The 16,295-nt window shown below is 47.2% G+C and overlaps 6 protein-coding genes and 1 non-coding gene across 7 annotated transcripts; 2 read left to right on the plus strand and 5 right to left on the minus strand.

Moving 5' to 3' along the window:
• Nucleotides 1–1,010: 1,010 nt before the first annotated feature.
• On the plus strand, nt 1,011–1,683 carry BO87DRAFT_436843 (uncharacterized protein; the record flags this gene model as incomplete). The annotated part of the gene is made up of 1 exon (XM_025627837.1): nt 1,011–1,683. Exon 1 carries the CDS (start codon nt 1,141–1,143, stop codon nt 1,681–1,683), a length of 543 nt encoding a protein of 180 aa, XP_025479130.1. The 5' UTR covers nt 1,011–1,140.
• A 2,208-nt stretch (nt 1,684–3,891) lies between these two features.
• On the plus strand, nt 3,892–6,526 carry BO87DRAFT_309448 (fungal specific transcription factor domain-containing protein; the record flags this gene model as incomplete). Its single annotated transcript, XM_025619470.1, has 3 exons — nt 3,892–4,503; nt 4,581–5,776; nt 5,842–6,526. The coding sequence occupies 3 exons, from the start codon at nt 3,892–3,894 to the stop codon at nt 6,524–6,526; spliced, it is 2,493 nt and encodes an 830-aa protein (XP_025479131.1).
• A 1,924-nt stretch (nt 6,527–8,450) lies between these two features.
• Nucleotides 8,451–9,548, minus strand: BO87DRAFT_426401 (uncharacterized protein; the record flags this gene model as incomplete). The annotated part of the gene is made up of 4 exons (XM_025627362.1): nt 8,451–8,802; nt 8,858–8,921; nt 9,021–9,095; nt 9,386–9,548. The coding sequence occupies 4 exons, from the start codon at nt 9,546–9,548 to the stop codon at nt 8,451–8,453; spliced, it is 654 nt and encodes a 217-aa protein (XP_025479132.1).
• Nucleotides 9,549–9,630: 82 nt separating this feature from the next.
• On the minus strand, nt 9,631–11,208 carry BO87DRAFT_407053 (short-chain dehydrogenase/reductase family protein). Its single transcript, XM_025626039.1, has 2 exons — nt 10,161–11,208; nt 9,631–10,098 (listed from the first exon to the last, which is right to left on the minus strand). Exons 1-2 carry the CDS (start codon nt 11,045–11,047, stop codon nt 9,987–9,989), a joined length of 999 nt encoding a protein of 332 aa, XP_025479133.1. The 5' UTR covers nt 11,048–11,208; the 3' UTR covers nt 9,631–9,986.
• An 853-nt stretch (nt 11,209–12,061) lies between these two features.
• BO87DRAFT_t151 lies at nt 12,062–12,134 on the minus strand. Its single transcript has one exon. It is a non-coding gene; the product is annotated as a tRNA-Phe (tRNA).
• A 564-nt stretch (nt 12,135–12,698) lies between these two features.
• Nucleotides 12,699–13,096, minus strand: BO87DRAFT_397319 (uncharacterized protein; the record flags this gene model as incomplete). Its single annotated transcript, XM_025625293.1, has 2 exons — nt 12,699–13,031; nt 13,085–13,096. The coding sequence occupies 2 exons, from the start codon at nt 13,094–13,096 to the stop codon at nt 12,699–12,701; spliced, it is 345 nt and encodes a 114-aa protein (XP_025479134.1).
• A 1,320-nt stretch (nt 13,097–14,416) lies between these two features.
• BO87DRAFT_387090 (uncharacterized protein) lies at nt 14,417–14,946 on the minus strand (the record flags this gene model as incomplete). Its single annotated transcript, XM_025624797.1, has 3 exons — nt 14,417–14,578; nt 14,642–14,737; nt 14,806–14,946. The coding sequence occupies 3 exons, from the start codon at nt 14,944–14,946 to the stop codon at nt 14,417–14,419; spliced, it is 399 nt and encodes a 132-aa protein (XP_025479135.1).
• Between the last annotated feature and the right edge of the window lie 1,349 nt (nt 14,947–16,295).

Raw genomic sequence — 16,295 nt, forward strand, 5'->3', positions numbered from 1 at the left:
AAATAGCATTCATTACTTGAAGCTTTCTTGGCGTGTGTGGGCGCATATTGCTATTAACCAAACCGTGATGAGTAGAGAACTTAGAGCCTCCTGCAATAACATACATTGCCAATATGAAACTCTTCTGAGGTGAAGGTTCCAGATTAGGGCTACTACTTAACAAAATCCTGTAGCAATGGATAAGAAGAAAGCCAATGTTAAATCATTTTATTCCCTACTTACTATCCCCATGGAGATGCATGCTGCATCAAGTTGAACATAGATATATCCTCGATAACAAGAGCAGCTTTCTACTGACGTGAAACTACTTGGTAACTTTTCTGTTGCCGATCGTGTACTCCGTAGAAGTGGTAGTAAGGTAAGTCGCTACTTGTATTAGTAGTCTTGGGTTTTTAGAAATGTGTCATTATTGTGAGCATATAGCTGCTGGCCGGAGGTTTGCTGAGCGTCAAGTTAGAGCCCATATTGAATTGTCGATGCTATCTAAAGTGCCTGTTGTAATGGTCGGACATGTTACGTGGGGCGGGGTGTCAGGATTACTAAGATAGACAAAAAATCAGATGTACTCCAACTGCTTTACCCCAACAAAAGCTAAGGGATACTAACTTACCCCAAAAGCATGAAGTCATGATGTAAATTGTTGTACTTTTATTATGATAGCTTATGTAAAGCCCTACGTGACCTATTTCCTTGGTAAGAAAGCCATAGTCAAAAGCCAAATACTAAAAGTAACATCACGCTTCTTTAACGCTGTATCATACCCACTCCAACAGCTTGGAGACACGCTGAAAACGGGTCCTACTATTACTATGACACCCCAATAAATTCCTTCTCTTCATCAATCCTCATAGTAAAAAATCATGATAGAAATATAATTTTAATACATCATTATGATACTCTAAATCGATACTATCTCTACCCCAACAACATGGAGTCATGATGAAAACAATTGCTATGACTACTACGACGCCGTCATCTCCAGTAGACAGTTTTTGATGTATATATTCTTATCACCATTCACCATCGAAAGAACCCCGCAGTGACCTAGGTTAAATTATCAACATAATCAATTCTCTGCAGTTATATCCTTCTGAAAGTCCAGACTCTGGTTCTCTCACCGTCTGCTCCCCCTTCATCGCTATGTCAAGCAATTTCCTCGGCAACCTCAATCAGGTATGCATTGCCACACCGAATTTCAAAAAGACCCTCGACGAGCTAGGTACAGTCGGCATGGGACCTTTCCAGATATATCACTTCAATTCCAAAACCGTTTCGGATCAGAAGTATTACGAGCATACAGGGGCCGATTTATATGAGATAGACGTGGCCTTTGCGTATAACCCCGATCCAAAGGCTCCAGTTATCGAGGTTATGCACCACAAAAAGGGAATGTCTGTTATTAAAGATTACCTGGACAAGCACAACAACAAAGAGGGAGTGCAAAGCATTGCTTATACCATGGGCACCTCGACAATGGATCAGCGCATTGAAGAAATGAAGAAAAAAGGCTACAAGCCTGCTACGTCAGGCTACTTCATTGGCAAAAAGGGCGGAACGAAATTCTGCTTCTTTGATACCGCCGACAATGACCGCGTTCCAACTTGCTTCGAGACGATCGAGTGGTCGAGTGATTGGGTAGCGCCAGACCCTGAGTGGTACCCAAATAAGCCATCAGAGGCATAGACGGTATGAACATTCGGATTGTGTATCCCAGGCTTGCCGTAACAAGGACAGATCCTGTATTTTCGATATCTTCTGTGGTGTACAATGTGGCAAATATCTTTGTAGGCTTTCTTTCCTCGGGGGTCTTATTGCAGACTTTTGCACCTATACACGGAGACCATCCCGGGATGTTGGCGTAAAAGATAGAATCATGATCTTATGTTGATGCTTACACAAGAACTTGCCGCTTCCATCTCGTTAGTAGGAATACTGATGATCTGGGCCGCCAGTACGGTGGCAAGATCCTAGGTAGAGTTGTACTCGAGAATGATACTACAAGTAGGAACCCTGGATCTCTTCGAACCGATTTGGCAGCAGATGGTTCTCTTGCATTTTGTGGGGGTGCTTTGTATTGATGAAAGAAGCTACCAGAAACCGAAAATGACTCGGCTTTATATATTGGGTTGTACTAACGATCTACTCATCACCATATGAAGTGTGACAAGAGAAAAGCATGATGATGGATGTAACTATGTGCAGGAAGTTGGAAAGCGTCAGTAGATTATTCTTGAAATGAGTTGGAAAGGCTGACCGCTCGTCTGCCCCCAGGGAGAAGAATATTTTCACCAAGTGTATGCTTTTATAATATCTCCGCAGGTCTGCACGGAAGAGGTTGAAGCGAGTGTCTTAGGCTTGGTTGAACCTCGAGTCGTACAGGATTGTCCTTCTGTCGAGTATGCACGGGCTTTAGTATCTTCGATATTTTAAGCCCTTCCGTCACCTTCATTTATAGACGCCGGTATTTACTTGTGGTAAATCCTAGATGTGTCCATATAAGTCTAAGATTTATATATACCAATGAATGCCTATAAAGAAAGCAGTATCTCGCGGATCTGGCACGGACCAATCTTAGAAGCATGAGTTCCCTTGAAGCAGATATAACCCAGTCTGGTCAGCCACGGACCCAGTATGCTGTCTTGAAGTAGCGCTGCGCTCTCAGGACATCATTCCTGTAAGGCTTCAGCTATATACGGCGGGAAATCGCGACCAATTCAATGAGCACCGACTTGTACTTAAACTCCCCTGATAAGTTAGCCTTTGTATCGACAAAGCATAAAGTAGTACCGGCTATTCCGTACTGTAGGGAATGTTCATAGAGGTATTAAGATGATCACTGCGTTCTACTCACTTGACTATATATATATCAAATAGCAGTAAACCTTTTTCTTTATCCTTTTTCCTTCTTTGTTTCCCCCCTTCCTTTCCTTCTGTTTTTTTCTTTTTTTTTTTTTTTTTTTTTTTTTTGGGGGCTAAAACTTCATTCTGATCTTTGAATGGGAGGGATTGGCCGTGTACCGAATGCCTACAGTACAGAAGGATAGCCGACCGGTAAAGCCACTGTCAAAGTTATTCAACCGTGAGTAGGTTGAACATCAGAATCCCTCCTGATACTAGGGTTTCAGCCTTAAGCAGCAATTATGTACTCCGTATTATGTATTATGTGGTCCAATGTCAAGCTTCAGTACGGGCGGGATTGGACAAGAGGAGAAGAGAGAAAAGGAAAGGAAGACAGGTCATTGGCGGGAACTCCGAGGGCTTCGAACTGGCTTCGGACAAACTCGCTCGCCGCGCTGCAACTTGGTTGAGTTAATCCGATTCCGTTGCTTACCCCTGGACCCTCAGAATCAAGACCTCTGGCGAATCTAGCAGCGAACGCCGGGGTTTAAATCAACAACGTGCAGTTCATCATCAGATTGACCTATGCCACTCACTGCAGTTCACTTTTGCCGCACTGCTGTCTCCATGCCTGTCAACCTGGCACTTGGACAAGGCAGCGATTTCTGACTTGCCACAAGGCGGGTGGAGCTGGCTGTAGAACAATCCTTGCTACTATCCATCGACTACAGAAATTCACACTTGCTATATCATCCTAGTATAGTGTAACTAGTGACCGTGGCGGTAACTATTTATCCCGTACTGCCATCACCATACGTCGTGCTGGTAGTCCCTTTCTCTATAGTAATAGGTACTTTATATATCTCGCCACACTCATTCAACACCATTATTGCATCCCAACTACTTTTGTCAGTAGGGACATTCATTACCATGATGCCGCCACCTAAACCCCGCCAGATTAAAAGGCCCCGATTATCATTGAGTTGCATTGTCTGCCGTCGTCGCAAAGTTCGCTGCGGCCGCGAACATCCGCAATGCGTCAACTGTGTCCGGATGAAGGAGAATTGTGTCTACGAGAATCTGGTCCGCGATAAGTTTACCGGTCGTGTACGCCGAGTGTCTCCTCCTGTGCCCCAGGGTGAGGATTCCATTGAACAGGAATCCATTGCCAATCATTCGGAGGAGCGAACAGGAAGTTCTACCTGGTCACGCTGCGTGTCACAAGACTCTGGAAAGGTGATAGATCTCAGCGATGAGGCTCCCCTTCCGCGTGGCACCGTTTCTTCCACTGCTCCTCCTCCTCACACACACCCTACCGAACCCATATGCGATGTTAGATCTGTTCCTCATCAACGCCTTTCTTCCTCCATACTCACCCCAGCACCACGATCAAGCCAACAGGAGGTTGATTTGCAATATCCGACAATGCCTTCCTCGGAAGAGGCCATCCAGCTGCCCGAGGACCATCAGGCCTTTGCTAGGGCAGGAAGGAGCAGGACGCCAAGTGCCTCCCAGGATGCCATCACTGCGGTGTCAGCATCCGCTACAGCGCCCAGTGCCTCTAACAATCACCACTATCTTGTTAGTCTTGACTATCTGAGTGTACGACGGGGCGCACGTGCACGGTACATTGGTCAAGCATTTTGGGGATTTGTGGCAGGGAAAGTTAGTACTGCCCAGCGATGTAAGCGGAAATCCGGCGGACAAGCATGAACTGACCTTGATTGTTGTGCTACCGGCAGGAATCTATGAGTGATGATTTCTTTGACTGCAATCGTGATGCTTCACCGGAACGGCCCCTCAAACATATATCCTCCTTGGGGATGTTCAGTTTACTACGGTCCCTACCTACGAAGCCCGTGAGCGATACCTTCCTCGATGCATTCTTCTTCGCGGTGTGGCCTCTTTTCCCTCTGGTGCATAGCCCAACCCTACGGGCGGACTACGACAGATTTTGGGATTGGTGCCGCAATAGCGATAGGGCGCTTCCCCCAGAAAAAGTCCGCGATGACCCAACCTTTCTCTGCCTTCTCTTTGCCATCCTGTATTCTGGCGCGTGCGCTGCACCACCGGCCAGCTGGACATGCGCCAGTCTGCAGAGTTTGCGGAGGGAAACGACGATAGCCCACTTGAAGTCGGCCTATACGACAAGCATGTCTCTATGCCAGCATCTCGAACATCCAACATTGAACACGCTAGTGTCTACGCTGCTGACTGCACCATTCTTGGACCGACATGTTGAGCCAATGCGCAATATGGTCTCTATCAGCACAACAATTCGCATTGCCCAGAGCATGGGATTGCATATGGAAGGATCTTGGTCATCCTCATTGAGCCCCGTTGATCAGGAAATCCGTCGTCGGGTATGGTGGTATATTATTGGGCTTGACGTCCAGTCTAGCATATGCACAGGCCTACCCCCTTGTTGCGCTCCCGAGACGCTGGACATCGTCAGCATGATAGCTGATACACGCGATGAAGATATTAGTGACAAGTCTAGTCATTTTTCCCCGGATCTAGTCCCCGGTCCAGCGGAACAGTCCATAGCCATTATACTCGCCATAGCGCGATCTGTAACAGCGCGTGTGCAGTCAAAGATCGTTTCGCGCCTGCAAAATGGACGACACCTAACCCAGACCGAATTTACTGAACTTGTGATGCTGGTGAAAGGTCTTCAACAGAAGATCGATAAACTTATTGCCCGTGTTCCTTCACAAGGAATTCCTGAAAAGGGATTCATTCCCTCCCGGCTAGCCAAAGCATCTCCGATCACACACCGAACACTTTATAAAGATGATGGCACTCATCCTACTGTTTTCGCGGCTTGGACAAGAATAATGCTGATATTGATCAAATTTGAGACAGCTGTAATTCTACAAAAGCCGTTCTTACCTGCCCCGGACAGTGCGGATCCGGAATCATGCAGGGCATGGACCAGGTATGATTCCCTGATACCATTACGATCTGGTCCGACAGTTGTATTGACAATCAATGTATCTCCAGTGTAGCACACCTCTGCGTGAGCTACTTGCGTATGTTCCTGCAGCTCTATCAAACCCCTGCCTACTCCCCTTACGTATGGTTTTGCTACCGATATCACGGCCCTCTTCAATGTGTGTTTCTTATCCTCGTCTACCTACATTGCTTTCCGGAATCAGGAGACATCGTGCTGGCTCGATATTGCATCGAAGAAATTATCGACCACACTGTTTCATACTACCAAGATCCGCAAGGTTCGTCCGGAGTACCTCGTGCGGACAACCCGGACTGTGGTGAGGGTTCATCAGAGGCGCGAATTCCTCTCGCTATACAGGTTCTCGTTGACCTTAAGAGTCGTCTGGATTCACAAATGAAATCCGATACCCGATTCATTGACAAGCTGGACGAAAACAAATGTCGGCTTTCCCCATACGCCCTTGAACCTGGAAGTCGGAGTACTGAGAAGGACACAGTGAACAAGAGCATCTTTCCTCTGCCATATTCATCGTTTTCGTCATCCACAATCCACATCCATTGCAATGAAAGGGCCCCGTCTACGGCTACTGCACCCCAAACGCCTTCTGGCACCAGGCCTGGACCAACGAGTAGCATATTTGTCGCAGAAGACGACAATGGCTTGGACCTGGACGTTCTTACCAGTCTCACTGATTTCGAGTCATGGTCATCCTCGTTGGCTAGACCCAAATGATACCCTAGCACATCCGAACACAATCGCTCCACACCGTTTAATTGTGCTAGGAGTGGAAGTATCTCACAGTCGTCCCCTCTAGATATGAAGATACTGCTTAGCTGGCTAGTAATATCATGTTGATCACCTTACAATTACCCCGCACTTAAATTTTTAAATCCTTGATCTCTCTTTTTCCTTGCGCCACAACGGCGAAACTGAAGCTACCACGCCAATGGAATGAAGAATACAAAGCATTAAGTCAACGTTCCGCTATCATACCTGCGATGTGAATATTAAGCAATGGGACCTTGTGAGCTGGAATGATGTCTGGAAGTACTGATGGATATGAATGTCATACTAGCAGATGTAGCTTTGGAGAATGCCATGTTGACACAGCAAGGAAAGAGCTAGCTACTTCGCATTCGTCATATATTGGACAGATAATAAATTGATACAAAAGGTCCAAGCCTTGATATTGGCAGAAGAAACAACGCTATTGACCCCATGCATATTCTAGCGTCAGTTACTGCAAATCAACCCAACGAACCTTCAACCCCATTGCATAAATCGACCGATCATCGTTTGCTAAAGATATCAAAGCGAAAGAAATTTCAACGCAGCGACTGGAACGGGATATCTTGACGGGAGCCTCTAGATTGGTCGCTTGAATAGCTGCTTACGTTTCACGTCGGGTTAGACCTTCTCTCCTTATGTTGTCACCCGTTACTTCAAGCATCTGCCAGGCAACTCCTACAGCAGCAAAGCTGCACCAAGAAAATGAAGAGTAGTCATAACCTCAGGTGAATACGAGCAGGCTCATAGAAGCGGTTTCAGTGAATGCTGGCACGAGTGTGGTATGAAACGCTTGTGGAGTCGCATATTGAGAGAGAACGTCGGATTCGGCCCGGGCAATTTCTCTAAGAACAGTATCTGTATGAGTAGCTAATCTCGGCGCAACAATGCATTTATATAGTCACGGGCAGACAAGGAAACCCTCAGTGTAGCCGGTGGTCAGATCTGTGTTGATGGGGATGGGATTGCCACTTTCATCCTGCACTGGCTCAAATTTAAATACCCAAAGAAGCTTTGCAGCGCCGAAAAACATGTTATATTTGAACAAATAGATTCTTGGACACAAGCGTCGTCCGGCTCCGTAGATATAATGATCACGCTGCATGTACTCAGAGGAGGCGGTATAGTCAAATGCCAGCTTATGCCGGCCCTTGAATCATTAAAAGTTAAACTGGTCAGGTTTTGGAAAGACATTTCTGTCATGCTGTAGGCCCCAGATGTTCAGAAAAACTGTGGTTCTCTTTGGGAGGAAGTAACCATTCACTCAGTTATCCTGGCTGAGGGCGTGCGGAAAAGCCAAAGATGTGACGGGTCGCCAGCGCATTCTTTCTTTAAGGATCATGTTAATATAAGGCAGACGAGGAAAGTCCCCCCAGCTTGGGGATTAATGTTCTCCACAGACTGCATTAAGTTTAGCTTGTGCTCGCCTTTGAATCTCAGGATGGAGTATTAACACTTAGATCATGACTAGAAGTATTATAAGACCGGTATCCGAACCTCCCTCCATCATAACACCACCCAGGAAGTCAACTTGGTTATCCGTAGAGACCAAGCTTCTCCTGCAGATAGAGGACGTCGTTGAGGAAGCTGCGGGCTCGATACTGGGAGTCGCTCTCTGCTCTACGACGCGCCTCGATGGCCCGTCGGTGGAACGAACTATACAGCCGCTTCATACCACGTGCCACAGCCTGTGAGCAATCAACCCAGTGGCTGAGCCATTGCTGTGGCACCCAGTACAGCCAGGGCAATATGTCCACTAGTGGGGTAGCACCTGTCTCCATGATCTGGGACCAGAGCTTCATTATTTCATATAGTTCTTGCACATGTGGTGTGTCCCAAGACGGGGTACGAATACCGAAAAGCAAACTCATTATAATGCTATTATTTTGCGCTTCGTATGCTTCTCAGGATGCAGAAGGAAGTCGCGCATCATCTGTGTATGCTCAGCCTCCAGCAGGTGGACATGCGTCTTTTCGCACATAGAAGCCGAGAAATGCTGATTTATGGTTTTGCGGAATAGATGCCAATTGTCGCTATTGTCCATGGCTATGAGATGGTCACCACGGCTAATTATGCTCTGTCCAACGTGTGAGGCTGGACGTGAGCTGTACAGCGCGCTCCATTTGTCGAACAGCTCCTTGACCAGAGCACGGTCTGTAATCACCGCGGCCGTCGCCGGACAAATATGGAGGCTGTATAGACCTTCATATGTCTTGGCCACTCTATGAATCTGTTCCTGTCAGATACCGCTTTGCCTTTTCTAGATTTGATACTTACTTGAGATGCGCGCGAACTTTGGGTGATTGGAGAATGTTCCCAATGGACGGGGCACCGGGGGGACCTGTCTCACATTAGACTCTTGTACGTGTGTATATAATGATTGCTATTATCAGGGTTTATAGAATGGTGATAGAAGGGTTCCACATATGTCAGCTCATACCAGGCGGTAGCTTTCGCTGTAGTCTCCAACTATCGAAGGTGGCGCGGAGAACTACCAGCAAAAGCGCACATGTGGCTAATGCAGTCAGTTGAACAAGCGCCTTTCTGCTGAATAATCACTAAGGATTGACTCAACAAGTTTGGATGTCTGCTCATCACCGCTGAGGTGAAATGACAGAAATGAAAACGGGTGGGCGAGGGGCAATTATCTGTGCCAATTGCCAGCCCGTTCGATCGGCCAAAAAAAAAGGGGAAAACAATAGATAGACAATTAGAAACAGCAATTCAATATTTCACATACAGAAACTACGTTTAGCTGTTAAGTAACTACTATACGAAGACAGAACAGATGTACAGACTACAAACTCACCGAACCAACGGGGAAGCAATAAGCAGACGGAAAAAAGACATCAATCTTGTTCTTCGCAACACATTCAGTGGGCATTCGGAGTTGCGGAAGAGGTTTCGCAGCCGAAACACCTGCAATAACCTTTTGCACCTCCGCGTCCTTAGTCAAGATCACTTCCATCATCCGCAGAAATTGTTGTTGATAGCCAGCAATGCATAGGGGAAATCACCACCATATAACACATGTCCTCTCTTCGCAAACCCGTTCCTCTTCACCAGTGACTGCATGTGCCATTCATTGCCACAGCATCATATGAAACTAGAAGCTTCTAGCTTTTTCATAAAGTTTCAGGGTTACATTATTCAATTTAGCTTCAAAAAGAAGATTTGCTGCGCGTGTCACAAGGATAGGCAATGTTCCGCCGCGATAATGAACATTACAGTACCACTCGTACTGGTCGGCGAATGGCAGAGACACGGGAAGATACAAAGACCACGGCAACTGTCGAGGGGAATAAAGAAACAAGAAGAGGCTCCAAGGAGGCAAAGTGGTATCCAAAGGGTTTCGAAAAAGCAGCAGCAACATGGTGCGACGTCATGGAATGTTAACCAGTTCAGTCTAGTGAAACTGGGGAGGAAGAGTGGTCAACTTGCTCAGTTCGGTGACTGTTTCTTCCCAAAGCTTGGTTTGAATCTCCTGACCCATTGGAGAGGTAACGATTGCAGGTTTACTGAAAGAGAAGTCAAGTCAGGTGGTGGAGCCTATGGTAGACTAAGCAGAAGCAGGACTTACTCGGTGATGACCTTATCCGCCAAAAACTTCCCATGGGACTCTTGGCCTGCTACGAGCGCAGCGTTCAGGATAACCCAACCCCCTACCTCAACGGGTCGGGCGCGAATAGCCTTGATGACGTTGAAAAACAAGCGCAGGTGCAGTGGAAGCATGTTGCTCATCCCAGTGTTTACCATAGCCGGACACATCATATTAATGATGACCTTTTTGGGGTCCAGGCGCGGAGCCAAACTGTACATGAACAGTACACAGAGTAACTTGGTGTCATTATACCGTTGAAAAGGAGCAAAGGCTTCCTCCTTGTCCATATGCTCCAAAACCCCCTCGTCGGCTTCAATGGGGGCCTTTTTCTCGAAACTGGGTGACTCGTGCGAGCGACTGCCTACCCAGCTGATCCGGGCAGGGGAGCCGGTCTGCTTCGCACCAGCTTCCAGGTGAGGAAGAAGCTCGGCAACCAGCAGCGCGTTGGAGCAGTAGTTCACTTGGGTCACCCTCTCGTGGCCACTTGGGCTACGTTCGAAGTTTAAAGAAGCAACTCCCGCATTAAGGATGAGGAGATCAACCACCGGAACCTCTTCGCGGAGAGTTTTTGCGAATTGCTGCACGCTATCATAGCGATCCATGTCAAGCTCCATGACCTTCATGGTGGGCTTTGGGTTGTGGGCTTGAATGCTGCGGTCTTGCAGCAGCGATTCGATGCAAGCTTCGCCTTTGGAGACATTGCGCACGGCGAGGATGGCGATGGAGAGGCGCAAGCGCAAAAGCTGCTTGGTGACTTCAAGACCCATACCTGCACTAGCACCAGTGATAACCGCGGTCTTGCCAGTCAGGTCAATTCCTGTAGGCAAGGGATCGATCTTTGGCTGTGGCTGAAAGAACTTGACCATCGTGGTTGTAGCGACGGCCGGTAGTAGCCCTAGGACGGATACAAGATAATAGTTGGATGCGACGGGCAAAGAGTATATGGTACAGCCGAAAGCGGGAGAGGCGAGAACAATGAAAAGAGAAACCACCAAAAAGATAGATGCTAACAGACAAGAGGATATCACAGCTGCCCCTGAAAGGAGACCCAGCTGGGACTGAGGGTTGTTAATATAGCTATTACATGTCACGCTCTCCCTTGTTTACCTGGGTTGGCACTGCAGGGCTGACAAACTATAGCTGAGTCAGCTATGTATGACTCAGCATTCGGCCGATGAATGTCCCAAAGCGGCAAAGTGACACGGGCTCATCTGGATCTCGTCCGACGATCGGTTTGTCATTTCGCTTTACAGTTCAAGTTCGGCCCAACTCGGCCCAAAAGGAACAAAAGGAATGATATGGTTTCCATTTGCTTCATCACATCCGCGCATTCTGACGGGGAACACTGCATTTCGACCTATCCTCAACATGTACTATTTCCGTAAACCACACTGTTACGAAGTCAATCCCCAAGTGTGGACTTACTATATGGCGTTCTTTCAGCGTCTTGCAATGCCTCCGTCTTCCCTGTCACATAGTTTACTCTCATGTCTGGAGTGGAGCCTGGATATGATACTTCCTTATTATTTGTATCAGTAGAAAGCTCTCAGATGACAGAAGAGATGGATGGAGCTGGAACAAATTCTCGGGGCCACAATGCATACTAAATAGGTTACATATACGGCGATAAAAGGGTGGGTGGTACGAGTTTGTGTTAGAATATATTTGAAGTTCAGACCACGAGGCTCTGTAGCAACATCAACCCGAGCCATCGGATGAAAGTTTGGCTCATCAACATATGTTTCCATGCCTATCTAGCTATTACCTGAGTCTGCTGTGTACAATTGATTTTGTTCCCTCATGAAGATCTAATCAGAAATTACGTAGAGCTCTATTAGGAAAGCAAAAATGAAGGTCGAAAAAAGAGTTCAAAAAGGGAATGGGGCAAGCCGGGCTTGAACCGGCCACCTCCAGATCTTCAGTCTGACGCGCTCCCAGATGCGCCATTGCCCCAATGATTACGTCATGATGGATAAGATATGACCTCTATTGTTATTCATCGTTATTCAAGATCTTGCTCAACGCTTCAAAGACAGCATGACACCCAGTATTAAAGAGTCGGTACTATAGATCCAGTATGTTTTTTACGCCCAGTCACTGCGGGACATCACTTCTTCCGCTTATGCCCCGGGCTGAAGTCAACGGATGATGTTCATGAACTCGCTGCCATGGAAAGCTCACCCGATCCCATTGAATTCGCGTGAACCAGACATTCATGCCTTCATAACTGCCTCGTAATCGATCACCTAATTTGACCTTTATTGAGAACCCACTTCTTCCTGTCATATATGGTAGATTAATTGCACCTCTTCATAGAGCTGCGGCTTACCTGTCTCCTACTTGACCCAATGGACTGACTCTATTTTTATATTACGTAGACAACTACATCGTCCCTCACAGCCGGAATATAAATGGCAAATATCCCCGTGCTGGCAGAGGGTGCACAGGACTCTCACCTTCGTACTTGGATTGGAAAACTAGATCCATTTATCGAGCATCTTGCTCACTATGGTTCCATTACTCACAAACAACCTCATTGCTCAGGAATGTTGCATCCACCGCGAAGCATTGAGTATCGCTGGTGATCTCGTATTCGCCGTACAATGACTCATCGGTGCAGCCCGTGGAGGTGTACATCTTCAAGATAGGTAATGTGCCAGCATCGCAGGAGCCAGAGTAGATGCGCACGGAGAAAGATTTGAGAGGGAGGCCGTTGGCAGGTCCACAGGCACCAGAGATGACGTTGGCGGCCTCAATGCTGGGGGAGACGCAGTCGGCGTAGTAGTAGCCGCTGAAGGCGACGTCAAGGGTGGCAGCAGCAGTGGCCACAAAAGTGGAAAGCGCAAGGATCTGACATGGTCAGGCTGGATTATCGGACATCGAAGGGAAGGGATGTTATTTACCTTGAACTGCATATTGAATGAGATTCGGGGGTTTGGGTCTCAAGAATCGTTGAAGTGTAAGTAGGTGGTGTGTTTGTCTGCCATGTTGCAGGGAAGCATCGCGACTTTATAGTTGCGATGGGATATAGGAGGTCATATCTATCTTTACAAGCTCCTAGTACTTCGTAGGACGGGGTGCCAAGACAGGGCTGATGCGTCTTTCACCACTCAGCTAGATCTTATCAGATCCATATTCCTATTCAGGAAGTCTACTCCTTCGACTGTTACTATCTCCGATCTATTGCCAAGTAAGCCTCCTCGTATTCCTCGCCCTTGCTAAACGACGCGGTGTTTGTGATGGCCCCCACTGGCGGATTCTTTTACGTAAACCCGTGGAAGTACGGAGGTTCGAGGAAAACTCTTGAAATCGGATTTAGGGTAAACAGAATTTGAGGATAAGTGATTAAACCAAGAGTTAATATTTCGAAGAATATTACATTCTTGATACTTAGATTTAAAGCCAAGATCTGCAGATATCATAGGCTTTATTTTCTGAAGACTGATAGGACGGTATCTCGGCCAGCTACTTATCCGTAGAGAATATGAAGGCTTCTGATAGGCCGAAGGTAAGATGATTCCCAAGAAGAACTACTTATTGCAATTTACATAGACGATGATATATAAAGCAGTGAATACAAACACATGCTAAGACACAGGACTTTTCTTGATTAAGAAGCTCATCCACATTAGACATTCCTTTGGGCCAGGTATTCGACACATCTGGCCACTCGACTAAAAGAAAACACAGGTTCGTTTTGTTTGACCAACCATTGACAACTCCAGAGACGGAAAGATTCCGACCCCATAAGATCTTTCCTGTAATGCTGTGTAACTCCATTGGAGGACTTTGTGAGCCTCAATTTCATACTACAACAACACAGGCTCTAGGCCCATTACATACGATATTGTATACACTGTACAGAGTGGAATCCGTGGCTATTCAGAGTCCCTGGCTATCACCAGATCGAAGTGTATAGAGTTACAGGCACGGTAGCCTGTCCTTTTACTGGAACCAGGGGACATGATACCCCAAAGAAGACCAGAGCCCTGCAGCGTATATTTAGCGTATAGAATGGCAGGTCTGACATGCTCTTTACAAAACAGGGTTAAGCTGACACCCGCAGTTGGAGGGTCGACTACACATAGACATGAAAGAAGCCATAATGAGAGGCTATTTCGCATTCCGCCTCAACTCTGCCAGATTCCGAAACAGGTCTGCCAACTTTCTCTGACTAGCTTTTGCAGATAGAAAAATAGAATAGACTCGATATACGAGCCCCCTGAGAAAATCCTCTAATAACTGGACTTCCAGACGAGAACTACACGCTGAGCCCCATCCGATTCTTCCGCACTCAGGGTAACGGCGGCGCCTTCGGTAGGCTCAGCGGCCGCATACCAGTACGGGCCGCCTCCCCCATTGTGTTCAACACCACCATCAGCTTCAAGGTTGCTTGGCTCTCCATGTAAGGGACATTATTAGTATCTAAGCCCGGTTGTGTAGATTACTCATGTACTTACAAAAGAATTGTAGCCCGTGCTAGACCAGTATTTGGCATCTCCAGCGTCCGAAGTCACAGCGATGTCTAACGCTTCGGTGAGAGTGTAGTAGTTCCCCTGTTGGGTAACCAGCTGACCCCCTCCACGGGCTATGACCCCGGCACAGGCAGAAACGTCCCACTGACCACTATTGGTGAGGCATCCAAGATACTCCACTCCATTTTCAGAGGCCACCTGAATGTACCCCTGGCCGGACGATTCTTGGGCCAGGGTGGGTGAATATAGAGCAACGCTTGCAGCCACAAGGGCGGTTGTAGAAATCGCATGGTGAAGGTAATGGACAAGGCGGTGTTGTGATGAGGCATTGATTGATCTGGCGGAATCAAACGATGAGCGGAGTTGCGTCACAATTTATAACTAGAAGATTTGCGCCTAATATGCCTGACCTCTGAATATTGCAATTTGTATGTAATAGTGCTGACCGGGGCATGTCTCTCGGACGGCTGGACCAAAATCCTGACCATGGCTATGTGATTCTATCCTTACAGTTTCCACTCTAATTGCAGATCTCGCGGATCTAACCGCCGCTGATCATCACCCCAGAGCGCTGAAACATTTTTTAGCTGTCATGTTCTGTTTCTGTCCATGCTGGCTCTTGTTTTCTATGGAAAAAATAATTCTCGTCGAATTTCTCGGTCTCATCATAACCAAAGTGATGGGGCCATGAAGTATTGTAGCTTTGAAGGTCGCCTTCCCAAAATGGTGAAAATGTCGGTCTCCATGTCCCCCCAAACCCACAGCATGCTGCGATCTCCGATCACATCATGAACGCGTGCATGAATAAAAGCTCACCTGTCCAGCCAAACCAGCTCTGCTAGCGTCTGGAGAATCAATGCATCAGCCATTCGGCCCATATTCAATTGCGCACTAGTTATTCGCCTGCAGGTATTGTGCGGAGGCAATGCATCGGCTCGGAGTATCCCTTTCAGAGCAGCAAAACAGGCGCACCTGGTCACAGGTTTTGCTCGGTGGCGTCCCGCAGAGAACTAATTGTCAAGATTAGCAATGTGAATTACAAATCTGATGGGAATTCTGAAGTGTGAAGGTCACGTAGGTCTCTGCGCTGTATACAGTCTAGCGGATACAGCTTATAATGCTATGGAACGCCGATCCCCCCTCTCAATCCTGTGCTTTAGCTTGAGCCAACTATAGCCGCTATGCCCAGACTCGGGGTCTACCGAAAAACGATCCCCAAATCTCAATTCATACGGGATCTCGGAGGTAACGACCATGGGCCATCATTCTCGTCATAACAAGACCTCTTTGAAGTAGATCGTCGTTCCTGTCGGCTGCGCGAGTTTGCATTCACGAATGCTTGATGTTTTGTAGCTCTATCGGGGCGTCGTGCATTCTGCACTAAGCTCATAGTGTGGCTGCAGAATAGGAAGATCGGGCATCGTTAATTACCCTTTCCCTACCTTTTGACTGGAAGTCTTGCTTTGAAAGTTTCGAAGGCAAAAAGCGTATCTTTTACCGGATCACTCGGCATGTAACCTTTCGAGCTGACTTCAGACCTTCCCTCTCAAAGTTGTAATGATTGCCGGTGAAAAGCGACGTGACAGGATCGTTGCCCCGCTTTTCATGCTTGGTTTCCTCGTGGTTCAAAAACCGCTGT

The sequence above is a fragment of the Aspergillus neoniger genome (assembly GCF_003184625.1).
Source record: "Aspergillus neoniger CBS 115656 unplaced genomic scaffold BO87scaffold_18, whole genome shotgun sequence".
Lineage (NCBI taxonomy): Eukaryota > Fungi > Ascomycota > Eurotiomycetes > Eurotiales > Aspergillaceae > Aspergillus > Aspergillus neoniger.

What these genes read in the sequence shown, in the direction of transcription:
- BO87DRAFT_407053 (XM_025626039.1), bottom strand. Translation starts at nt 11,047, where the DNA reads ATGGTCAAGTTCTTTCAGCCACAGCCAAAGATCGATCCCTTGCCTACA. An exon ending in GCGGATAAGGTCATCACCGA is followed by an intron (nt 10,099 to 10,160) that starts GTAAGTCCTGCT and finishes CTTCTCTTTCAG; the next exon opens with TAAACCTGCAATCGTTACCT.